Source organism: Macaca nemestrina, chromosome 13, assembly GCF_043159975.1.
Source record: "Macaca nemestrina isolate mMacNem1 chromosome 13, mMacNem.hap1, whole genome shotgun sequence".
In the NCBI taxonomy this organism is placed as follows: Eukaryota; Metazoa; Chordata; class Mammalia; order Primates; family Cercopithecidae; genus Macaca; species Macaca nemestrina.
Genome location: NC_092137.1, coordinates 109,016,360 through 109,043,397, shown reverse-complemented (window position 1 = coordinate 109,043,397; position 27,038 = coordinate 109,016,360). Strand labels below are relative to the sequence as shown.

Genomic DNA, 27,038 nt, shown 5'->3' with positions numbered 1-27,038 from the left:
ATTTTTTAAAATACATGTATGAATATACACACAATATGCTCATAATCATTAGTCCAGAGAATCTTTATACAGTTGACATAACCATTTTCCTGATTGCTGTACAATTACTTCCAGGTTTATACTCTTATAAACAGTGTAGCCATAAGTATCTTTGTACATGGCTTTTGGAGGGATCTTCTTAAAACGATTTCCTTAGGCTGGTATCTAAGAAGTGGGAATATTCTGTTAGAGCCTTAGAATTTATCTTTCTGGTCCTGAAATCATTTAGCAAAATGTTATACTTTTGAAGCAAAGTTCATAGACATCCTTAAACATTTAAATATTATTTTTATAAATTAGCATATTAAGATATACATGCAATGTAGACATATAAGAAAGTAAATATTACTCCAGTTTCTGAAATCCAGCTTTTTAAGAAATCCTTTCATATATCTTTTTCAGTATAAATTTATATAGATGTAGTTTATGTAAATGAGATTTTTATTCCATTTGCTTCCTTGTAAACACCTTTTTTCACCCCAGAATATGTCATAGCAATAAATGTAAATCTAGGTTATCATTTTTAAAGGTTACATATGTACTATAAATTTATTTAATCATTTAAGGTTCAGAGAGTATCTTTGTTTAGGTTAATCTCCTTAAACTAGATGTGCTGTTATTGCTGGATGAAAGAAAATGCATATATAAAAATTCAAATACATATTGCCAAATAGTATTGCATATAGTTTTAAACTGAAGATTTTTTTGTTGGAGAACTGTTTTTTTGTTTGTTTTTAAAGATAATTTTGGAAAATTGTGGTAATTGATTTCAGACATTTTAAAATACTGTGCCTTTGTATTTATTTTCCATCATTTTGTCTTTAGCTTTTGCCTCTGATGACAGAGCAACTACAGTGGATGCCATTTGTGAATACCAAACTTCACGAGCCTTTTGTAAAATTTATATATTGGTCCCTAAGGCAGCTAGATGCTGGAACACAGGTAATTGGTTAATAGGAATTTTTCTTCAAGTAATACTCCACCTAATATTCTTGATCTTGTTTCACAATATCTATTTTGAATATATTCTCTGTATTTCAGAACAATCTTCCCTATCTATAAGATATCTTGCTGGGATTTTGATAGGAATTGTGTTAAACCTGTATATCAATTTGAGAATAATTGACATCTTTCCTTTGTTGAGTCTTACAACTTACGAACATAAAATGTCCATTTATTTAAAACTTTAATTAATCAATGTTGTATACTTTTCAGCATAAAATTGCTGCATTCTTGTTTAGATTTTTGGCTGAGTATTGACATTTTTTGAGCACTTTTAATTGGTGTTGTCTTTTTACTTTTGATGTTTACATGTTCATTGATAATGTGTAGACATAAAATTGTTTTTTGTTTGTTTTGTATCCTGACTTTATTAGTTTTAGGAGTTTTCTTGAAGGTTCCTCAGGATTTTTACATAGCAAATCATGTTATCTGCAAATGAAGACAGCGTTGTGTTTTTTTTCCTTTTTGATATGTATGTCTTTAATTTCCTTTTCCAACCTTATTGCATTAGCTAGAGTTTCTAGCAGTATGTTGAATGTGAGTGGTGAGAGTAGTCATCCTCGCCTTGTTTCTCCTCTTAGGTGGAAAATTCATTCTGCGATTACTAAGTATAATATTAGCTGTGGTATTTTCATAGATACTTTCAATCAAGTTCTCCTGTATTCCTGCTTTTCTGAGTTTTTAAAAAATCATTAATGGTGTTGAATTTTTTTAGATACTTTTTTTGCATTGATTGATAAGATCAAATGATCTTTTTCATCTTTAACTTGTTAATATGAATTACATTGACTTTGAAATATTAAATTAGCCATGTGTCTCTGGAATAAAACCTACTTGGTTGTGGTGTTTAATTCTTTTTATATGTTTTTATATTAGCTAATTCTATTTGCTAATATTTTGTTAAGGACTTTTGTTTCTATATTCATGAGAGATATTTGTCTATAGTTTTGAACTCTCTTTGGTTTTGTATCAGGGCAATGTTAGGTTCATCAAATGAATTGGGAAGGGTCTTATCCTTTATGTTTTCTGGAAGAAATTATGTAGACTTAGTGTTCATTCTTCTTTAAACATTTGGTAGAATTCTCCAGTGAAACTATGTGGATGAGATTTCTTTTGGAGGAGGTTTTAAATCATGAATTTAAGTTCTCTAATAGTTACAGGTCTGTTCTAGTTACATAATTCATATCGATGATTTGTAATAGTTTGTGCTTTTTGAGAAACTGAACCATTCAAATGTATGCAAATTTATGTGTATGGAGTTTTTCATAGTATTCTCTTATCCTTTTGATGTCTTCAGTATCTGTAGTGGTAGCCTTATTTCCTTCTTAATATGGATAATTTGTGTTTTCTTTCTTTACTTCGTCTTTTTTGCTGGAAGTTTCTCTGTTTCTCCATTTTATTGATCTTTCAAAGGATCATCTCTTTGTTTCATTTTTATTTATTTATTTTTTTATTGAGACAGAGTCTCACTCACTCTCTTACCCAGGCTGGAGTTCACTGGCACAGTCTTGGCTCACCGCAACCTCCGCCTCCTGGGCTCAAGCGATTCTCCTGCCTCAGCCTCCCAAGTAGCTGGGATTACAGACGCACCACCACACCTGGCTAATTTTTGTGGTTTCTTTTCTTTTTTTTTTTTTTTTTTTCAGTAGAGATGGAGTTTTACCATGTTGACCTCAAGTGATCTGCCCACCTCGGCCTCCCAAAGTGCTGGGATTACAGGTGTGAGCCACCATGTCTGGCTGAACCCTTGAATTCTTCAGAAGTTTGTCATCTCTGTTATTCTATTTTTCTAGTTTATTGTATTGTTGAGGTTGTTTTATGGCTGAGAATATGTATTCTGTTGTTTGGTGGAGTGTTGCATAAATGTCAATTTGATCCTGTTGGTTGATGGTGTTTGTGAGTTGTCTATACCCTTGCTGATACTTTGTGCTGTTCTATCAAATGTGGAGAGATAGATGGATGTTGAAGTCTCCGGCTATAATTGTAGATTTATATGTTATAACCTTCATCTGTTTTGCCTCACATATTTTGTAACTGTGTTCTTGTAAATTTAGGATTATGTCTTGGTGGATTCGCCCTTTTTATTATTTTATAATGTCCTTCTCTATCTCTGATCATTTGCATTGCCTCTGAAATCTCTTTTTCTAATACTAATATAGAGACTTCTGCCTTCTTTTGATTAATGTTCTAATAATATTTCTTTTCCCAGTCTTTTTCTTTTGACCTGCTTATATTATATCTAGAATGAGTTTTTTTTTTTTTTTTTTTTTTTTAAATAAATGGTATATAGCTGGATTTCGGAAAAATAAACTTTGTCAAGCTCTGTGTTTTAATTGGTGTTTTAGGCCATTTACATGTAATGTACTTATTGATATGTTAGGGCTTAAGCTGTAACTGTTTTTTTAACTACTGGGTGGTTCTTTTTGTTTCTCTTTTTCATTTCTTTGGTTCCTTTTCCTGCTTTCTTACGGGTTACTTGAACATTTTTTAGAATTTTATTTTCCTTTATCTGTAGTGTATTGAGTGTATCTCTTTGTATAACTTTTCTAATAGTTCTTCTTGGTATTACATTTGTTTTAATTTAGGATCTTTAAGATGGAGAGTACCCCTCCAATGATTAGAAGCCATAGAAGATGGAAGTAAAGGGTTTTTCTCGTTTGTTTTTTTGTTTGTTTTTGAGACAGAGTCTCACTCTGTTGCTCAAGCAGGAGTGCAGTGGTGATCATAGAACACTGCAGCCTCCAGCTACTGGGCTGAAGCAGTCCTCCCTCAGCCTCCTGCATAGCTAGGATTATAGACGTTTGCCACCACACATAGCTAATTAAAAAGTTTTTTTTTTTTTTTTTTTTGGTAGAGGCAGTGTCTTGCTTTGTTGCCCAGGCTGGTCTCTAACTCTTGGCCTCAAGTGATCCTCCTGCCTTGGCCTCCCAAATTGTTGGAATTACAGCCATGAGCCAACCCATCTGGCTGCAATAAAGCATTTATTTATTTATTTATTTATTTATTTATTTTTTGAGATGGAGTCTCGCTGTGTCACCCAGGCTGGAGTGCAGTGGCCGGATCTCAGCTCACTGCAAGCTCCGCCTCCCGGGTTCACACCATTCTCCTGCCTCAGCCTCCCATGTAGCTGAGACCACAGGCACCTGCCACCACGCCCGGCTAATTTTTTTTTTTTTGTATTTTTAGTAGAGACGGGGTTTCACCGTGTTAGCCAGGATGGTCTCCATCTCCTGACCTCGTGATCCACCCATCTTGGCCTCCCAAAGTGCTGGGATTACAGGCGTGAGCCACCGTGCCCGGCCAAGAATTCATTACTTTTAGGTCCTGGGAGTTACATGGCAAACCTGGAGTCCACATATTTGGAAGTCAGGAAGCACAGGCAGGGAGAGAGAGCGAGTGAGAGAGAAAGGGACCTGTGGACAAGTGCCCTTATTGGATTCCAGGATGTTACCCATACAGGTTTTTCACAGGGTGTTTTGTTTGTTGAGTTTAAAGCAAGCAGGCATGAGTTCTAGGAGGTAGTCACTGTGGCATATTCACACAGTCTGTAGTGAGGTGTGAGGGTCTGTGAGACAAGTTGTGCGGACTGCATTTAGCTATCCCACAGGGAAGTGGTCATCAGAGAGGAGTTGTCTAAGGCAGATACCTGGATCAAACACATTTAGGAACTGGGAATGGGGATGGGGATTTAGAACTGGAAACCATGTTAAAAGTGACTGATCCCTGCTTCTAGTGTGAAAAAGTTCAACTTATATTTAAAATGAATGCCGGGGCAACATAAAATTATAAACGTTCACTACAACATTATGTATAACTTATTCAGTCTATTGCTATTGTCAGTTTACCGGTTTGAATAAAATACAGAAACTTTACTTCCCTTTTTATCCCTTAACCTTTTCTATATACGCTTAGAACCACATTAGAGAATGTTGTCATTTTTGCTTCAAGCATCAAACATAATTTATAAAACTCAAGAAGAGAAGGAAAGTTTATTGTATTTACCCATATTTTTGCTTACTTTGTTCTTCTCTCCTTCCAGATGTGCCACAGTTCCCTCTTTCATTATATCCTGTCTGTTTAGAGGACTTCTTTATCAGTTCTTTAGAGAAGTTTTTTTTTTTTTTCTTTTGAGACAGGGTGTTGCTCTGCTGCCCAGGCTAGATGCAGTGGTATGATCTCAGCTCACTGCAACCTCCGTCTCCTGGGTTCAAACGATGCTTCTGCCTCACCCTTCCAAGTAGCTGGGATTACAGGTGCCCACCACCATGCCCATCTACTTTTTGTATTTTTAGTAGAGACGGGGTTCGCCATGTTGGCCAGACTGGTCTCGAACTCCTGACCTCAAGTGATCCACCTGCTGCAGCCTCCCAAAGTGCTGGGATTACAGGCATGAGCCACCGCACCTGGCCTAGAGTAGGTTTGCTGATGACACATTCTCTTAGTTTTTCTTAACATATTTTGATTTCTTTTCAATTCCTGAAGGATATTTTCACTGGGTATCAGATTCCAGGGTGACAGTTCTTTACTTTCAGTACTTAAAAAATGTGCAAATTCTTTCTGCTCTCCATGGTTTCTGATAAGAAATCTACTGTCATTTGAGTTATTTTCCCCATAGATGTAAGGTGTCATTTCTCTCACACACATTTGTCTTTAGTTTTTATGTTTGACTATGATGGGTCTTGGTGTTGATCTCTTTATTTTAGCCTGTTTGGTGTTTGCTTAGTTTCTTCAGTCTCTGGGCACGTTTTTTGCCAAGTCCAGGAAGTTTTCAGTCATTGTTTCTTCAATTTCATGTTCTGTGTGCATGTGTATGTGTTTTTGTTTTGTTTTGTTTTTTGAGACAGGGTCTTGCTCTGTTGCCCAGGCTGGAGTGCAGTGAGCCTCACCCTCCTGGGCTCAAGCTGGAACTACAGGCATGTACTACCTTACCTGGCTAGTTTTTTTGCTTTGTAGAGATAGGATCTCCCTATGTTGCCCAGGCTGGTCTTGAACTCCTAGGCTCAAGTGATCTTCCATCTTGCCCTCCCAAAGTGCCGAGAGTACAACCATGAGCCACAGCCCCCAGTTTCTTCAAGTACTTTTTCAGCCCTACCTGATTTTTCCTTTCCTGGGACTCTAATGACATGATTTTAGATGTTGTGTTATTCCCCGAAGTTCTGGTTGTTGTTGTTGTTGTTGTTGTTGTTATTTTTCCAGGTTGTTTACAGTTGTTCAGGTTGGGTGTTTTCTGTTGTTTTATTTTCCAGTTATTCTTTCCTCCATCCTCTCCATTCTGTTATGGAGACGGTTATTGTATTTCCAGTTCTGAAATATTCACTTGGTTGTTTTTCTATTTCTTCTTTGGTAAGGCTTTCTGTGTCTTCGATGAGATTTTCTAAAAGCGTATGCACGTGCTCCTTTTCTCATGGCTACTTTAGAATCTTTGTCAGACAATTCTAACATTCTGTCCTGTTGGTGTTGGCAGCTGTTGATTGACTTTTCTTCATTTAGTTTGAAATCTTTCTCGTCCGTGGAATGATGGGTGATTTTAAATTGAAAACTAGACATTTTGGGTCTAGATTTGTTTCAGCAAAAGTTTTAGCATAACTTAGGTGAAGCTTCAGCAACAACCCAGAGTGCTAGTTTTGGATTTTTTTTCACTTTTCCTTCAATTAAAGGCAAATACTATCCACATTTTTTTTTCCTGTATTTCTTTTTCTTTTTTCTTTTTTTTTTTTTTTTTTTGAGACAGAGTCTTGCTGTGTTGCCCAGGCTGGAGAGCAGTGGTGCGATCTTGGCTCACTTCAACCTCCGACTCCCAGGTTCAAGCGATTTTGCTGCCTCACCCTCCTGAATAGCTGGGATTACAGGTGCGCGCCACCAAGCCCAGTTAATTTTTGTACTTTTAGTAGAGGTGGGGTTTCACCATGTTGACCAGGATGGTCTTGATCTCCTGACCTTGTGATCTGCCCGCCTTGGCCTCCCAAAGTGCTGGAATTACAGGCGTGAGCCACTGAGCCCAGCCCACATATTTTTTTCAAGTTTATTTTTTCATTATGAAAGTGTAGTAGTAAGCATTAGAGATAATTTTAAAAACAAAAAAAGTTTACCTTAATCCTGTCATTTTAACACACTTACTGTAAGTAGAGTTTTGAACATTTTTTTCTATTTTTTACACAAAGGTTTAAAAACACCTATGTATTATTTTTTCTAATAAAATTGTATTGACAGTGTATGTAAATTAGATTGCACTGCTTGTGTGTCTCACCACTCAACCATTTGGCCTTTGACACTGGCAAAACCTCAATAGATTTGTTTTTAATTTTAGATGCAGAAATTTAAAAGCCAAAACTTACCCACATTGCAGGATCAACACTGAGTTAGAAACCATTTGGTCACAAATTTCCATGCAGATAGGGGAAACTGCTATAAAACTCAGTCACATGAGATTGGAGAATTGGGTCATAATAAAGGAAATTTTAAGTTGTTACTAAATCTGGGTTAAGCATTCTGATCTGCAACAGTTTGAAATGCTTTCCTTTCATTTGATTCTTTTTTTTTTTTTTTTTTTTTGAGATGCAGTCTCACTCTATCACCCAGGCTGGAGTGCAGTGGCGCAATCTTGGCTCACTGCAAGCTCCGCCTCCCGGGTTCACGCCATTCTCCTGCCTCAGTCTCCCGAGTAGCTGGGATTACAGGCGCCCGCCACGACGCCTGGCTAAGTTTTTATATTTTTAGTAGAGACGAGATTTCACCGTGTTAGCCAGGATGGTCTTGATCTCCTGAACTCATGATCCGCCTGCCTCAGCCTCCCAAAGTGTTGGGATTACAGGCGTGAGCCACCGTGCCTGGCCTCATTTGATTCTTAATAGATATATCAAATACCATTAGATCATATATTATTTTAGGAGTAGTTTCTTGCTAATATTTCTGTTTTGCCCATTTTGTTTTTGTTTTATTCTCCATGAGAATTATCCATGATTCTAACCCAATATTTTACTGTTTTGAAATTGCTGAAAGTTTTTGGAGTCACTGTGACTTTTGTAGTCAGAGCGAGCTGAGGGGAACTGAGGGTCTAGATAATCATTTCATAAGCGAACACAGAAAGATAAGCTGGTTTTCATTGATGGTGGAGCAATCAGCAACCGAGAATGCAGGTAGTCCACCTCTGTTCCCTTGATAGTTCTCTGTGTCAGAAATATAGCATGATCTTATGTTCTTACACATTTTAGAAAAATGTACAGTCATACTTTTAAATAATTTTTAAGTTGATAAAATGATCACTTTCCAATTTTGCATATTTTCAACTTTATATTAGCCACAGATTCACTTACTTTTAATACATATATTTGATTTAATATTTGAAATAGTTATTGGCCAGGCGCAGTGGCTCATGATCCTGTAATCCCAGCATTTTGGGACCCCAAAAAACCTGGGTGTGGTGGTGAGTGCCTATAGTCCCAGCTTCTTGGGAGGCTGAGGTAGGAGGATTGCTTGAGCCCAGGAGTTTGAGGCTGCAGTGAGCCATGATTGCACCACCGCACTCCAACCTGGACGACAGAGCAAGACTGTGTCTCAAAAAAAAAAAAGAAGATATATTCTGAATGTGAATAAATATACTAAGATTGTACATATTTTTAACAGCACTCGACTATGACATCAACATTGAGGAGACTGGGTGAAGACATTTTTAAAGGAGTGGTAACTAAAGGAATTCAGGATAGTTCACCACAGCATTCTGTGGAGAATAAACCAAAGACAGCTGCTTTCTTTAAGAGCTCCAATTTGCCATTGAGATTTTTATCAACCTTAATTGTTCTCAAAACAGTCACTCAAGGTAAGCTTTGAAGTGTACTTATGGTTAATTTTGAGAAACAGTAAAGAATATCACATATTAAAGCAATTCTTTTATAATCACATATGTGGTACATTTTCAGAATGAGGTTTTGAGTTGTTTCATAATGGTTACACGTTATAAAAAGCTACTTGTATTTGCTGAATTTCAGAAATTGAAGTCTTTAGTTGAATTGTTGCCTCCTCCCAAGAGGCCTTGACTGTCTTCGGTCATATTCCCATAACAGCTTTTGCCTACATTTGTTTGTATTTGTCACATCAAATTGAAATTGCTAGTTAGTTTATTATTTTCCACTAGCGAATGGGTTGGCAAACTAGTCCATGGGCAAAATCTGGCCTACCACCTGTGTGTTGTAAATGAAGTTTTCTCCCACAACCATGCTCATGTGTTGTATATTGTCTGTGACTCTTTGCCCTACAGTGACAGAGTTGAGTAGCTGGCAGCAGAGACTGTATGGACCCCAAAACCTATAATATTGTCATCTGGCCCTTTACAGAAAATGTTTTTCAGTGCTTGCACTAGCTTGTAAGTTTCCTGAAGAAAAAACTTGTTTATAATGACCCTGCACCTAGCGTAGTGCTTCATATATAATAGTGAATAAGGAAATGGATGAATTAGAAATCCTTCAGAGTTGGCCCTAATTAATACGTGTTTAATATTTAGCTATAACAGGTTATATTATTAAATGTGGTAATTTTTTGTTAAAGTGAGTTATGCCAGTGTAGTCAGGCAATAAATATATCATCTTTTTGTCTTTCCTGTTTGTTAAATTATATGACTCAGATTGTTGTTTTTATTAATGGGCAATGACAGTAATTTAATTTGACTTCTTTCTTTGAAGTATGGTTTATTTAGTTTCTCCCGATGGTATGGAATCGGTGAAAAAGTAAAACACCATATAACTGCTTTCTTAATTATTTTGCCTCCTTATGGTTATGGTTCTCAAAATTACAATAGAGTAGGTGGTAAGTGTGTGAAAGGTGACTTACGAGAAACAGGGATTAGCTCAAAATAAAGCTCACCACAGGCCTATCTCCAAATTTAAAAAAAAATACACACACACTTACATACGCACAGGTAAATAGATTCTAAATAAGAATTTTAGCTGACAGACCATAGCCACACATTAAAGCATGTATTCACCAAAGATCAAATAAGATTAGTATCAAGAATTTGAAGCCAATTTAATATAAGGAAAATTATTAATCATTTATCATTTAACTAAAATGTTTGAAATAATGTATCAACATACATTAGTATATCATTTAATAACATATAATGTTCATTTCTGATAATATGCTAAAAAGCAAAAATACAATAAGGGATACTTATGTGAAATAGAAGGGAATTAGGTGCTCTCAGTCACCACTTGCGTGCAGCAGTTTTGGACATCTGTAATGAGCTATGAAACAATGAAGTATGAATATTGGGAAGGAGTAGAGAAAACCATTTATTTGTGGAGACTATATTAATCGAGGGCTTTCAAAGAAATATAATGGCGCGGCCGGGCGCGGTGGCTCACGCCTGTAATCCCTGCACTTTGGGAGGCCGAGGCGGGCGGATCACGAGGTCAGTAGATCGAGACCATCCTGGCTAACACGGTGAAACCCCGTCTCTACTAAAATACAAAAAATTAGCCGGGCGCGGTGGCGGGCGCCTGTAGTCCCAGCTACTCCGGAGGCTGAGGCAGGAGAATGGCGGGAACCCGGGAGGCGGAGCTTGCAGTGAGCCGAGATGGTGCCACTGCACTCCAGCCTGGGCGACAGAGTGAAGACTCCGCCTCAAAAAAAAAAAAAAAAAAAGAAAGAAATATAATGGCGCATAAGAATATGCATAAATAATGCATGAATGAATAGGTTGATGAAGATTATTGCTGAAGTTCAATGTCAGAAATAAAGAACTTTTATTATTCTTGCCTGTGAAGATGAAGTGTTTTAAGAATAAGATGTCCCACGGCCGGGCGCGGTGGCTCAAGCCTGTAATCCCAGCACTTTGGGAGGCCGAGACGGGCGGATCACGAGGTCAGGAGATCGAGACCATCCTGGCTAACACAGTGAAACCCCGTCTCTACTAAAAATACAAAAAACTTAGCCGGGCGAGGTGGCAGGCGCCTGTAGTCCCAGCTACTCGGGAGGCTGAGGCAGCAGAATGGCGGGAACCCGGGAGGCGGAGCTTGCGGTGAGCTGAGATCCGGCCACTACACTCCAGCCTGGGTGACAGAGCGAGACTCCGTCTCAAAAAAAAAAAAAAAAAAAAAAAAAAAAAAAGAATAAGATGTCCCACATGGCTTAGTGTATAATACCAGTTAAAATTCTAATATAGTTTGCATAAGTTGCGGAAGTGATAGGGAAATTTATGTGGAAAACTTTGCAACAAATGCGATGATTTAAAACAAGTAAAACAGCAACACTGGGGCAGAGGCTTTAGCCGACTTCAAAAGAATCCTAATATGTAATGATACAAAATGAGTAATAATTTATTTAATCAAAATAGGACAATGGGAATAGGAAGTGCAGAAATGAATCAAAATTGGCACTTCATATTATTTATTGAATTAATGACGTTGCTTCCCTGTGCAAATCATTTTTTTAAGAACATAGAATCATGTCAAATCATATCCACACAGATGATAGAATTAGTAGAGAAGACTTTACTAGAGTTATTATCACTATATTCCTGTGTTCAAAAAGGTAAAGGAAAATATGAGCCTGGTGAGGGGATACTTGGGAGATACAGGATAAAAAGACACCAATCAGATTTCTAGAGATGAAAAACCCAATGCCTGAAATTTAAAAATACACTGGAGAGAATTAGACATTTCAGACAAAAGACTAGTGAACTGGAATATGTAGCAGTAGAAACTGTCCGAAATGAATCACACAGAGAAAAAAAAAATCTACAAAAGAGAAAACAGAACATCAGTGAGTTTTGAGGCAAAATCATATATTCTAATATTATGTACTTAGAGTCTGTGAAGAGGGGACACAAAAACTATTTCAAGACATAATGACTCCAAATTTTCCAAATATGGTAAAAACTGTAAACATAGAAATCCAAGGAGCGTGTCCAACTGAGCTCATGGTCACTCCTATTCCCTTCTCCTTAGCCGCCTCTAGATACCTGTGTGCCACCCCTTTCCTCCACACCCTGGCCACCAGATTTCAGGACTACTGCCTCCTGTGGTGACTCTCCGTGACCTTTTCAGTGACTTCATCACCGCTCCCTAGACCACAGACAGGCCCTGACACGTCTTCCTGTCTTCACTGTCTAGTTTCCCTTCACACTTGTTATGACCGATTCTTTCTCACAAGGTTCTTGTCTAATAGATGCCCTTTGCTGCAGGCTCCTCAGCCTCATAAGCCTCAAAAATGAAAAAGAAAAAAAAAAATCTGACACTAAACACTGTGGAACAAGGAAGAGATACAAGAGTTCTCCCTTTCCTTATAGTCTGGCCGCTCCCAGCCTAGGCCCAAGGGTTTCTTATGAGCCCAAACCTGTGGGGTTCCAGTGTTCATCTACTACCTGGGGCCCAGGTACAAGCTGCTGCCATCAAGAAAGAAGCCTGAATGCTGATGAATGTCAGGGAGAAGAGCACTTTCTAACTGCAGGGCTTCTCTCCAGCGGCTGCAGGCGGGTAGGGTGTGCCTGCACACAAGACTTGGGGCTAGGAGGGTTCAACAGGATGCACCGGCCAGTGAATACAGGTGTAAAAGGGGCCTTTGTCCTGGCCAAATCCCAGCACATGCCAGAACTAGGAAGAAATGTCAGAGCCAGATGGTGCTCAGAACCACTGTCGGACGCTGTCATGATACAGCTATTTATCCTTTATCATTAAATATAAATATACTGAAAAAAATTATGGGAGAACTAAAAATTTAAACATAAGAAAAACTCTTAAATCATAAGAGTAGACTTACCTAACTCTAGTAAGAAGATGTTTCCTATTTATAAAATAGGAACATCAGTTTCAAATTTGATAAATTTAGTAGAAAATATAAAGTAGGCAAATGTATTGGTAATAGGCAGATGCATTGGATAATACACATTGGTAATAGGTAGATGCATTGAATAATACACATAATATTAGCTGCTTAATCCAGATATATATAGATCTATAAAGATGATACCTGGTTTTATTGAATAGACTGTTCATATAAGAATCAGCATACATAATACTTGGTAAGTTTTTTTTTTTTTTTGAGACAGAGTCTCGCCCTGTCACCCAGGCTGGAGTGCAATGGCATGATCTTGGCTCACTGCAACCTCCACCTCCCAGGTTCAAGCGATTCTCCTGCCTCAGCCTCCTGAGTAGCTGGGATTACAGGCATGCGCCACCACGCCCGGCTAATTTTTTGTATCTTTAGTAGACACGGGGTTTCACCATGTTGGCCAGGCTGATCTTGAACTCCTGACCTTGTGGTCCACCTGCCTCAGCCTCCTAAAGTGCCGGGATTATAGGCGTGAGCCACTGCGCCCGGCCACTTGGTGAGTTTTGACACCACAGTGCTGTCTAGGGAAAACTCTATAACTGTGTTTTTTCTCTACTCTCACATGACAATAATCATCCACACAGAAGAAGACTTCTGTGACAAAACGTTTGGAGGTTTTTCCCCACACACCAAGCAGCAGACACAAAGCTGCTCCAATTCACTTCTGACACGATCCACCTGGAGATAGTGTCAGATCCCACAAGTTGGGTGCTCAGTCTCCAAGGCTGCCTCATGCCACACCAGTTGCAAGTCTGGCCCTCTGGAACTTCTGACCAACTGGCTTCAAATTGGGGTTTCCACAACCCCCTCTTTGGGTTTAATTTGCTGGAATAGCTCATAGAACTCAGGGAAACACTTAACCAGTTTATTATAAAGGATATTGCAAATGATGTGGATGAAGAGAGAGGGCAAGGTATAGGGGAAGGGGTGTGGAGCCTCTGTGCCCTCTCTGGGGCACCATGCTCCAGGAACCTCCATGTGTCCAGCCATCTGGAAGCTCTCTGAACCCATTTCTCTTGAGTGTTTTCTTTTTTGTTGTTTGTTTGTTTTTGAGACGGAGTTTTGCTCTTGTTGCCCAGGCTGGAGTGCAATGGTGTAATCTCGGCTCACTGCAACCTCTGCCTCCCAGGTTCAAGCAATTCTGCTGCCTCAGCCTCCTGAGTAGCTGGGCTTACGGGTGCCTGCCACCATGCCCAGCTGATTTTTGTCTTTTTAGTAGAGACAGGGTTCCACCATGTCGGCCAGGTTGGTGTTGAACTCCTGAACTCAGGTGATCCACCCACCTTGGCATCCCAAAGTGCTGAGATTACAGGCGTGAGCCGCCATGCCCGGCCTTTCTCTTGGGTTTTTATGGAGACTTCCTGACATCACAATTCTGTCCCCCAGGATATAGGGCAGGACTCTCACTGGGGAGGGTCTTAAGACCCACAATCAGAAAATCCAGGAAAGATTAGAGTCCTGGCTTGGGCCAGGTGAAAGGAGGGCAGGAGAAGGTCAGAGACCTTCCCCTGAGGCCTCACACACCCAACATGATAACAAAAGACTAACGAGAGGAAAACTTATGTATATATCATCACACTACAGATGCTAAGCTCTTTATACCTTATCTCTGAATATTGTTATCCTCATATTAGTGATGAGGTTTACAAAGGTAGATAATTGTGCCAAAGCGCTACAATCTGCATTTGACAGAGCCTAATTTAGCCTCTATCAATTGCTGAAGCCTACCTTCTGAAGCCTATTTTATGACTATGTAAGAACGTGCACTTCCTGAGATAACCAAAGAAATAACAAACACCTGTATAGCACTGACTATGTTATAGGCCGAGCACTTTATATATATTAACTCATTTAATCCTTACAACAGTTCATGGATGTCAATATTATTGTTGTAATTTTACAAATGAGGAAATTGAGGCATAAAAACGTTTAGCTTGCACACTTAATCAGTATGTTATTATGCTCAATCTCTGAAATAAAATTTAACTGTAAGATGTAACTCTTCTTTATGGAAAGAAAGGAACACTTATACACTGTTGGTGAGAGTGTAAATTAGTTCAGCCATTGTGGAAGACAGTGTGGGAATTCCTCAAAGACCTAAAGACGAATGCCATTCAACCCAGCAATCCCATTACTGGGTATATACCCAAAGGAATAGAAGTTGTTCTATTATAGGGACACATGCATGCGTTATGTTCATTGCAGCACTATTCACAATAGCAAAGTCATGGAATCAACCCAAATGCCCATCGAAGATAACCTGGATAAAGAAAATGTGGTACATATACACTATGGAATACTATGCAGCCATCAAAAAGAATGAGATCATGTCCTTTGCAGGGACGTGGATGGAGCTGGAGGCCATTATCCTTAGCAGACCAATGCAGGAACAGAAAATCAAATAACACATGTTCTCATTTATAAGTGGGAGCTAAATGATGAGAACACATGGATACACAAGAGGGGAACAGCACACACTGGGGCCTATAAGAGGGTGGGAGGAGGGGCAGGATCAGGAAAAATAACTAATGGGTACTAGGCTTAATACCTGGGTAATGAAATAATCTGTACAACAAACCCCCATGACACAAGTTTACCTATGTAACAAACCTGCACATATACCCCTGAACTAAAAAATATATATATATAACGTAACCATTACAGAAGTAAAATGATCAAATATAATGTGTCACTGAGAGGATATAGGCACAATTTTGTTTGTATCAAAGTTAATATTTTTGAAGTGCACTTTGCTCACAAACATCACCAAAATACATCATAACTTTTCATGAGATCTATTGCAAGAAATAATTGCAAAGGTAAAAATGTTCAAAGGTGTTAATATGCTGTTTGTAATAATGAGAAAAGATAAATAGCTGGTAGACCCACAATCGGAATAGTGAAGAAAATGAACATCAGCCAAGTTCTTGGACTTTGCTGGCATTGTTTTAGTCATTATACTTGATTGTTTCAAATTTATTCCCTGCAATAACTATGACGTAGGTGGTGATGTCATTTTTATGGAAGAGCAAACAGGGTCAGTCTAATATAATTGACCCAGATTTTCTAGAAATATTGGGCCCTTAACCATAGCATCATGAGCATGGTGCAATATTATATGTCATTAACAATGATAAGTATGGAGATATAGAAATCTATGCATATTTTAATTAATAAAACCTTCAATATATTTGTACCATTGTAATCTAGAAATTGTTAAAAGAAGTTGTAGGAATTTTACTTGATAGAATTATTTGGTTTACTGATAGCTTTCTTCTTCTTCTTTTTTTTTTTTTTTGAGAGATGAGGTCTCACTCTGTCACTCAGGCTGTAATGCAGTGGTGCAATCATAGCTCACCACAACCTTGAACTCCTGGGCTCAAGCAGTCCTCTTGCCTCAGGCTTCCAAGTAACTGGGACTACAGTCGTGCACTACGATGCCCAACTAATTTTTTATTTTTTGTAGAGATGAGCTCTTGCCGTGTTGCCCAAGCTGGTCTCAAACTCCTGGGCTGAAGCTATATTCCCACCTTGGCCCCTCAAAGCAGTGGAGTTACAGGCACGAGCCATCCCCAGCCAACTGTCTTCTATTTGCATATAAAATAATTTGCATATAAAATAATTTTGCATATAAAATGATTTTGCATATAAAATAATTGCATATAAAATATGCAATATATTATATATATAAATATATATATTTAAAATGTGTACATTAGGACTAGGACATTTGTCTGTTCTACTTGGCACTTGGCTCTTAAAGCAGATTTATGTATTTTTAAATTGTGAACTTATACTTTAGGTCTAGAGAAATGTAGGGAATTGTTGCTGTTCTCAGTTAATAGGAAGGTTTGATTTGGTAGGAAGCCAGTATAATGTAGTAGTTCCTTCAACTCTATAGTCAGACAACTAAGGTTTGAATCTTCACTTCACTACTAGCTGTGGAATATTTGGAAGGTCTTTTTTGTTTGTTTCACTATTTCCACTACAATTATTTTTTAATGAGAGAATTGATGTAAAGGTTTAGCAAGTCTGGCATAAAGTCTTAAACTAGCTACTGTTGCTATCAGTAGACATTATCACTTATTATAAAACTTTTAAGAGTTGGTTTTACTTGAGACCAGAATTGAGGTCTGTTAGACTACATTAGTTGTCTGTCTATTCCTGCCTAATTAACTGCCAGACACTTAGTGACTTAGCTCAACCACCATTTTATTCACCAGCTCACAGTTCTTTGGGTTGGTAATTTGGGCTCAGGTCAGCTGGATATTTGGCTGGGCTGGGCTAGGTTCTGCTGTTCTTTGTTGGCCTCTCTCCAGGGGCTTGTTTATAGGTGAAGAGTATCTAGCTGAGCCTCAGGCTCCTAATTCACACAGCATCATTTCTGCTACGTTTTATTGGTTAAGTCACGAGGTTAGCCCAGATTCAAAGGGTGCGCAGTAGAGTTCACCTTTCGATGGGAGTTTCTGCAAAAGACTTTCTAATCATTTTAAAATTTGCCATATAAACAAAATAATGGAAAACCCTATTTCATACTGATTAAGATCAATAGTTTGAAGTTTGACTTTTGTTAGGGAGTAAAAAGGTTACATTTGATTGCCAGGACACTGTTAAAAGACTCAATAATACAACATTTATAAAAAATCAACTTTGATATAATTGATAACTAAAATTTTTAAAATACTCTTTTAGAAGTTAAATTGGTCTTTTTAGAAAATCTGAAATACTCAATAAATTAAAATGAAGACAGAATTAAAATGAGGACATAATTTTGATTTATCCCTAAAAGATAAGGTCACTTGTGACCAAGTACAAAAGTAACCAAATACAGTTTTTCTAATCCTGAAGGGCAATTTTTTAAAGTTTGCAAACTTAATACCATATAGTAGTCAGCGCATTTTTAAAAACTGTTATAGTATTTAACCTGTTTAATCTTGTCAGATTATATACTAAGAATAATTTGTGTCAAATACAGTAGGTGGCACTGTGATAAAACTTTTGTTCCTCTAAAGAGTTGCGTTCAGGCTTCATCTGTGTATATACTCTTCTACCTGTGGTGTTGCTAAAAAAAAAAAAAAAAAAAAAGGATGTTTCTAAATAAGGCAAGTCTGAACAGAATGTAGCAACTTTGTTTAACTTAATACTCATTTATTTACAACTTTTTTTTAAACAAAATTAAGTACAGTACTGTTAGTGTTCCTTGAACTAAATTCTACCAGCGGTAAAAATGGAGTTCAGTATAATTGATCCAGAGGCACAGATCTTAATTTCTCAAAATAGTTTCATATGTATTCTCACTTCACATAAGTTACTCTAAACTTCTCATTCTTAATAACCAGGGTTTTAAATTATTTATTATGTAAGCTGAAACAGCAAAAAAGAAATGCAACATGAAGCTACAAAAGAGTACATTTTAATACGGTGATTCTGTTGCACTTTCAGTATTTCATGGTGCTCTTGAGTCTTCTCCTTTAAACAGAAATCTTAGTGTAAAAATTTTTACTTGGATAGCATGAGCAGTTTTTTTATTCCTCTGAATAGCATTTTGAAAGGTGAGTTTTAGAAAACTTGATTATTGTACGTTAAAAGCACAAGGTAAGACTGTTGTAAGCGTAGGGACTTGGGTTGTGTAGTGTACTGAAGTGTAATGATGCAACTATCTTACTACTACATTTGCATTGATTCTGGTTAAATTAGTGCTTCCCAGTCCTGGCATTGCAGGTTTCTCAGTCATCTGTGGGACATCTTTAAGAAGGTTTCAGGGATTCTGATTCAGGATTCGTCACAGCGCTGGCCTGGTTAAAATCTTGCTGCCATTTTTAATGGCAGATGTGTCATGAAAAGTGACACACCAGAGCGTATTTCATCTTCTTGAAATTATCTTTGGTCTTTTGTTTCAGCTTTACTAGGAGACAGAAATCCTTATTTAAAATTCATTTAGCGTGTTTGTATAAATTACATTTTGAAGTAGGTAAACATTTAGGAAGCAGCAACAAAAAACATAGTCTTAGAAAGCTTTTATAGAGATAGAAATACTAAGCTTTTGGAAGCATTTAGTAGTTATCAAATATGGAAAATAAACATGTGTGATACTAATAAGCATTGTTTTTCTTCCTTAGTATTAAAAAATGCGGCTTAGTTGTTATTTTGGTGTTAAAACATGAAAATTCTAAATGAAATTTACCCTGTCATAATGTCTCCTCTCTCCTTCCCCCTTCCAGTTCTGACAAATTGGTTAGAATCTAAATTTAGACTGTGATCTCTTATTTGATTTTTGTTTCTCTTTTAAGTTAAAGTAACGACATTGCTTTTTTACCTTCTGTTTCTGATTGCCACCTAAACTAGCAAAACTGCAGTTGATTGTACATAACTATTTTCCAGCTGATTACCTGGCTCAGGCATTCGATTCTCTTTGTTTGGACTTGAAGACAGAAGAAGGAAAAACCTTGTTTTTGGAGTATCAAGCTGTTCCAGTAATATTAAGTCATCTAAGAATATCCAGTAAAGGACTACTGTCTAATGTTATTGACAGTTTGCTACAGATGACGGTGGAATCTAGTAAGTTTTTAAATTCTATATGTGTAAAGAAAGCAGGATGATTTTTCTGTCTTCATCTTGTCTGCATGTATAACTCCACATATCAGATACTATTGCTTTTTTTCTTTTGAGACAGAGTCTCGCTTTGTCACCACGTTGGAGTGCAGTGGCACAATCTCAGCTCACTGCAACCTCCAACTCCCTGGTTCAAGCAATTCTCCTGCCTCAGCCTCCTGAGTAGCTGGAATTACAGGCACACGCCACCACGCCCAGCTAATTTTTGTATTTTTAGTAGAAATGGGGTTTCACCATGTTGGCCAGGATGGTCTCTTATCTTCTGACCTCGGAATCCGCCAGCCTCGGCCTCCCAAAGTGCCAGGATTACAGGCATGAGCCACCACGCCCAGACTATTGCATTTTTAAATGCTTAAGAATATTTTTGATGCTATTTAATTGAGTCATTAATAATATCACTAAAAAATTAGGTAAGTTCTCCAGGGACTCCCCAGCTAAACACAAGTAGAACTGAGACTTAAAGCCAGATCTCTGACTCTAGACATAAGGCTTATTCTGCCGAAGCACTGTAACTAGGTTTTCCAGGTTTATTTTCTTCTTCTGTCCCAAAATGTCCTATATTGTCTGATATGTTTTATCAACGTTTTTAGCTATTTGTAACTGTTAAAATATTGGACTTATAGTTGATGACTAGCTACCTAGATTAGTAATTGTGGAGTTTTGTATTTCAGTTTACTAATGTAAGGAGTAGAATGAAAAGTGAAAAGTTAGTGAACTGAGGGATCCAGTATTACTTCAGTGCCTAGATTCCCAACTTGTTTCACAGGGATTTTTCTTTTAATGAGAAAAACAAAAGTCATACCAGATGCAAATGTCTGTTCATTAGAAACAAATCTTTCTGAATATGACAGAGATGACATCTTTCTCATTGTCAAAGGAAAACAAAATATAATTTTATGAAATAGTTGACCTGCTTGGGTGAAATGACAATTGTGGTACTGCAAATGCAAATTTGAAAAAATTCTATTAGATGAGATAGTCAACAGTCATTCACATTAGTTGACCATTGTTCAGGTTACTCTCAAATTCAGCCGGGTGCAGTGGCTCATGCCTGTAATCCTAGCACTTTGGGAGGTCAAGGCGGGCAGATCACTGGAGGTCAGGAGTTCAAGGCCAGCCTGGCCAACATGGTGAAATCCTGTCTCTACTAAAAATACAAAAATTAGCCAGGCATGGTGGTGTGCGCCTGTATACAATGCCAGCTACTCAGGACACTGAGGCAGAAGAATCGCTTGAACCCAGGAGGTGGTGGTTGCAGTGAGCCAAGATTGTGCCACAGTACGCCAGCCTGGGTGACAGAGCAAGTCTCTGTCTCAAAAAAAAAAACAAAAAAAAAAAAAACAAAAAACGCTGTGCCCTTCTTGTTCAGATTAATAAGCAGTATCTAATGGTGATCACTACTAAAGCCATATTGTTTTTCAGTGATGAGAAAAATTTGGAAGTTTGGAAATGGGTGAATCTTTGATGATGTCTGTCTGAAGAGCATTTACTTGCTTGAATTTTACTGTAAATTCAGTGCCTGTTGGTCAGCTAGTACAATTTATTAGAGGGATGAAAGATCGATCAAAGTGTAGCAAATACTTCTTTAGCTGTTGGTTTTTCATTTTTCTAGGTTTGAGATTGGAAACCCCTTTTACCATGTATTTAATTTTCTCATGCTATTTTTTTTTTTTTTTTTAATTTTAGATTTAGCGGTTACATGTGCAGGTGTGTTACATGGATTTATTGTGTGATGCTAACTGAGGTTTGGGCTTCAGTTGAACTTGTCACTTAGGATAATGGCATCCAGCTGCATCCATGTTGCTGCAAAGAACATTATTTCATTCTTTTTTCATGGTTGCATGGTATTCCATGGTGTATATATACCACATTTTCTTTATCTGATCCACCATTGATGGGCATCTAGGTTGATTACACATCTTTGCTATTTTGAATACAGCTGCTGCAATACGCATGTGAGTGCAGGTATCTTTTTGGTAGAACAATTTCATTTCCTTTGGGTATATACCCAGTAGTAGGATTGCTGAATCGAATGGCAGTTCTATTTGACTTTTTAATAATAGCCGTTCTGACTGGTGTGAGATGGCATCTCACTGTGGTTTTGGTTTGCATTTCTCTGATGATTAGTGATGTTGAGCATTTTTTAATATACTTATTGGCCACTTGTATGTCTTCTTTTGAGAAGTATTTGTTCGTGTCCTTTGCCCACTCTTTAAGGGGGTTGCTTTTTCTTGTTGATTTGTTTGAGCTCCTTGTAGATTCTGGATATTAGTCCTTTGCTGGATGCAGAGTTTGCACATATTTTCTCCCATTCTGTAGGTTGTCTGTTTACTCTGTTGATAGTTTCTTTTGCTGCGCAGAACCTCTTTATTTTAATTAAGTCCCAATTGTCAATTTTTATTTTTATTGCATTTGCTTTTGAGGACTTTATCTTAAATTTTTCGCCTAGGCCAATGTCCAGAAGAGTATTTCCTAGATTTTCTTCTAGGATTTTTATAATTTGACATCTTTCATTTAAGTCTTTGTTCCATCTTGGGTTAATTTTTGTATATTGTGATTTTCTTTGTTGAAAATCAGTTGGTTGTAGGTATGTGACTTTGTTTCTGGTTTCTTTATTCTGTTCCATTGGTCTATGTGTCTCTTTATATACCAGTACCATGGTGTTCGGTTACTATAGCCTTGTAGTATAGTTTGAAGTCAGATTAACATGATGCTTCCAGCTTTGTTCTTTTTGCTTAAGATTGTTTTGGCTATTTGGGCTCTTTCTTGGTTCCATATGACTCTTCAAATTTTTTTTTCTAATTCTGTGAAGAATTATATTGGTAATTTGATAGGAATTGTGTTGAATCCATAGATTGCTTTAGGCAATATAACCATTTAAATGATCTTAATTCTTCCAGTCCATGAGCATGGAATGTTTTTCCATCTGTTTATGTCATCTGTGATTTCCTTTAGTAGTGTTTTATAGTTCTCCTTGTAGAGATATTTCACCTTCCTGGTTAGGTGTATTCCTAAGCATCTTGTGTGTGTGTGGCTGTTGTAAATGGGATTGCACTCTTGATTTGGTTTTCAGCTTGAATGTTATTGGTGTATAGAAATGCTTCTGATTTTTTTTTCTTAAATATGTTGTTTTGATGTAAGCTACTGATTTTGTACATTGAATTTGTACCTTCAAACTTCACTGAAGTCATGTTTCAGGTCTGGGAGTCTTTTGGCAGGATCTTTAGGGTTTTCTAGATATAGAATCCTGTTGTCAGTGAACAGAGATAACTTGTCTTCCTCTTTGGATGCCTTTTCTTTCTTTCTCTTGGCTGATTGCTCTTGCTAGGACTTTAGTATTTTGTTGTAGGAGTCGTGAAAGTGGACATACCTGTTTTGCTCCAAATTTTAGGGGAAACTCTTTTAACTTTTCCCCATTAAATATGATATTGACTGTAGTTTAGTCATAGATGACTCTTATTGTTTCGATGCCTAGTTTGTTGAGGGTTTTCTTTTTATCCTAAAGAGATCTTGGATTTTATCTAACGTTTTTTTTTTGTTTGTTTGTTTGTTTGTTTGTTTTGAGACGGAGTCTTGCTCTGTCGCCCAGGCTGGAGCGCAGTGACCAGATCTCGGCTCACTGCAAGCTCCGCCTCCCGGGTTCCCGCCATTCTCCTGCCTCAGCCTTCCGAGTAGCTGGGACTACAGGCCCCCGCCACCTCGCCCGGCTAGTTTTTTGTATTTTTTTTTTGTAGAGACGGGGTTTCACCGTGTTAGCCAGGATGGTCTCGATCTCCTGACCTCGTGATCCACCCGTCTCGGCCTCCTAAAGTGCTGGGATTACAGGCTTGAGCCACCGCGCCCGGCCCTAACGTTTTTTCTGCATCTATTGATAAGATCATATGGTTTTTGTTTTTAATTCTCTTTTTACATTTACTGATTTACGTATATTGAATCATCCTTGCATCTGAGGAATAAAGTCCACTTGATCGTGGTGGATTACCTATTTGATGTGCTACAAGGTTCTGTTTGCCAGTATTTTGTTGAAGATTTTTGATTCTGTGTTTATCAGGGATATTGGCCTATAGTTTTCTACTTGTGTTGTGTCTTTGCCAGATTTTGGCATCAGGATGATACTGGGTTTTGGAGTGAGTTAGGGAGGAGTCCCTCCTCCTCGATATATTGGAAATAGTTTCAGTAGAATTGGTATCAGCTCTTACTTTGTTCATCTGGTGGAATTTGGCTGTGAATCCATCTGGTCCAGGACCTTTTTTTTTTTTTTTTTTTTTTGGTTGGTGAGGTAAGGGTTTTATTACTGGTTCAATTTTGGAGCTCGATACTGGTCTGTTCAGGGTTTCAATTTCTTCCTGATTCTATCTTGGGAGATTGTATATTTCTGGGTAATTATCCATTTCCTCTAGATTTTCTAGTTTATGTGCATAGAGATGTTCATAGTAGTCTCCGAGGATTTTTTTTTAAATTTATTTCTGTGGGATTAGTTGTAATGTCACCTTTGTCATTTCTGGTTGTGCTTATTTGGATCGTCTCTCTTTTTTTCTTTGTTAATCTAGCTAGTGGTTTATTGATCTCGTTTATCCTTTCAAAAAACCACGTTTTCATTTCGTCGATCCTTGTATAGTTCTTTTAGTCTCAACTTCATTTACTTCTGCTCTGTTTTTATTATTTCTTCAGCTAGCTTTGGATTTAATTTGTTCTTTTTTTTCTAGTTCCTGTAGGTGTGACATTAGGTCGTTAATTTGAGATTTTTCTTTTTTATGTAGACATTTAGCACTATAAACTTTCTTCCTTTTTTTTTTTTTTTTTTTTTTTTTTGAGACAGAGTCTTGCTCTGTCAGCCAGGCTGGAGTGCAGTCGCACGATCTCGGCTCACTGCATTCTCCCCCTCCTGGGTTCAAGCTATTCTTCTGCCTCAGCCTCCTGAGTAGCTGGGACTACAGGCGCACACTTTCACACCCAGCTAATTTTCAGATTTTTAGTAGAGTTGGGGTTTCACCATATTGGCCAGGCTGGTCTCAAACTCCTGACCTCCAGTGATCTGCCCACCTCAGCCTCCCAAAGTGCTGGGATTACAGGCGTGAGCCACCGCACCTGGCCTAAACTTTCTTCTTCACACTGTTTTTACTGCATCCTAAAGGTTTTAATGTTATATCTTGATTTTCATTGTTTCACAGAATTTTTTTTATTTCTGCCTTAATTTTGTTGTTTACCCAAAAGTCATCTGGGAGTAAGTTCTTTAGTTTTCATGTGTTTGCATGTTTTTGAGAGTTCCTCTTTGTATTGATTTCTATTTTTATTCCACTGTGGCCCAAGAGGATTCTTGGTATGATTTCAGTTTTGTTTGTTTGTTTGTTTGTTTTTGATTTGTTGAGACTTTACTGAGCATGTGGTCAATCATAGAGTACGTTTCACATGCAGATGAGAAGAATATATATTCTGTGGTTGTGGGAATGACCCATGCCACTTAAAAAAAGGAAAAAGTTGCTGCAAAAGAAATCTCGATGGAATTTATTTGCAAATGGGTTATCTTATCTTACTAAATGGCATTGCTGACCAGCCTTGTGAGGTGCCATGTTTCAAAGCATTGTGTTTACAGTGCTCTAGGGAGTGCAGAGCTTCCTCAGGAGTCTTCACAGGCTGGGAGGTGGTGTCAGTGGGCCTTACTCCAAGTACCTGTGACTGGTTGCCATTGCATATGATGGGGGATTTTGGATTTTCAGATTAGGGATGCTCAACCTGTATAATGTGGTGATTACAGTTAATAACAGGTATATTACATACTTGAAAATTGCTAACAGAGTACATTTTAAATGTTACCACCACAACAAAGCAAATATGTGAGGTAATGGGTATGTTATTTAGCCTGATTTAGCCATTCCACAATGTCTACATACTACATGATATTGAAATATATTGTACATGGTAAAGATATATAATTTTCATTTAATTAAAAAACCAACAGATATCCCAGAAAAATATATCTTTGCTATCAAAGATACATAACTATTTTGTATCTTTTTTTCTACAGACGGTTTTTTTGATGTTGGCCACCTTTTCTTTTTTTTACATGGTTAGATACTAGTGCATATACAGTTGCATATTTGCAAGTAGGCTATGTTTATCTGTTTAAAAATGCAAGAAAATCCTAGGAAATATTACAAGGACATACTTGAGTTGTTCTGTTTAAATTCTTTGTGTCAATTTGGGTAAAAAATAATAAAGATAACAAAGAATCAACAAAAACTTTGTACCATACTCCAGGCATTAAAGTTGTTCTGCAAATCTAGAACTTACTTCTGAACATATCTATATTGTTTAGTTGCAATATTAGGTTGTTAATTTGAGATCTTTCTATCTGATGCAGGTACTATTTTTCATTGACAAGTTTTTCTTGATTTGAACAACATAACTTCTTCCCTTTTTGCTATTTTAAATTTATTCAATCATTCTATTACATTTTTTTATTATTTAGGAGATTAAAGGAAGGATAATTTCAATGAAATTATAGATGCAATGTTTCTAACAAAGCACCAACCTAATCAATCCTACATACATATAATCTGTTTCCTCAGTTACAAGCTTTTACATGGAAAAATTCCCTTTAGGAAATACAATGGGAAGGTTTATTTTTAATAACTGAATAATATACAACTGTAGCAAAGGCTGTGCTGTACTTTAGATGTGTAGTGTTTTCAAGAAACATTAGAGAAGCCAGTGTAGCTGAAGCAGAGGTAGTGAGGGCAGAGAAGTAGAAGAATCAGAAAACAAGCTGGGTTGCTCCTTGGGAAGAGCTTTGTTGGGCATCATCAAGACTTGGGGATTTTTAGGTAGTAAAACTCCTAGATCTTTTTCTTTCTATTCTGGTTTGTTGACTTTAATTAAGTGAGGAGCTTTTTAATATATTTCCACATAACCTTTGTTTTTAATTATTGCTTAATATTTCATTATGTTTACTATCGTTTATTATTTATTAAGGCAATTGAGTTTTATGAAATTGGATAAGAAAATTGATTCATTGGCATTCTTTCCCAGCACAAAAGAGCTTTGAAGTTGTTCTTGGTCAGCCACTTCAGGGATACGTGGCACAGGGACCTAATGAACTAACAGTTCCTTCTGTAACTTCTGAAGTCTACTTAAGAGTCAATTAATGAGTGCTTGTAGCCATATATTTGCTACTGGCCTCTGAATGCTGCCATATTTACAGCTCTATTAAAAGTTACATAATCACTTTAATGATAGTTTGCATCCCCTTGTTTGACACTGTTAACAGAATCTGTTTCTAAGATAAAAGGCTGGTCTTTCTCATGTGTAACACTAGGTAACAGACGATGCATTACGCTAGTGTGTAACACTAGTGAGCCCTTTTTGGTCAACTTTTAAGTTTGTGTTATATAGCATATTTTGAAGAAACCCATTCTAATATTTTGTGGAAAAAAAACAAAACATTGCATATGATGGAGGATAAAATCTAACCCACCAATTAGTGTAGTAGAAGAAGCTAAGAAAGCGAATAATTAAATATCTGGATGATGAACACACTATTTTTATTTATTTATTTTTTTAAA

The 27,038-nt window shown here is 37.4% G+C and overlaps 1 protein-coding gene across 8 annotated transcripts in view; it reads left to right on the top strand.

Annotated features, from left to right (window-relative positions):
- Nucleotides 1-27,038, top strand: part of LOC105471840 (coiled-coil domain containing 138) — a 158,320-nt gene that overhangs the window by 55,784 nt on the left and 75,498 nt on the right. For 7 of the 8 annotated variants that reach the window (XM_071077140.1, XM_071077139.1, XM_011724594.3 and 4 more), the window contains 3 exons: nt 865-981; nt 8,665-8,857; nt 19,246-19,422. In XM_071077140.1, the coding sequence (XP_070933241.1) occupies nt 865-981; nt 8,665-8,857; nt 19,246-19,422 (487 nt within the window). Of the gene's footprint in view, nt 1-864; nt 982-8,664; nt 8,858-19,245; nt 19,423-19,533; nt 23,215-27,038 lie in introns of those variants that run through there. The other variant, XM_071077138.1, reaches the window with a different exon arrangement.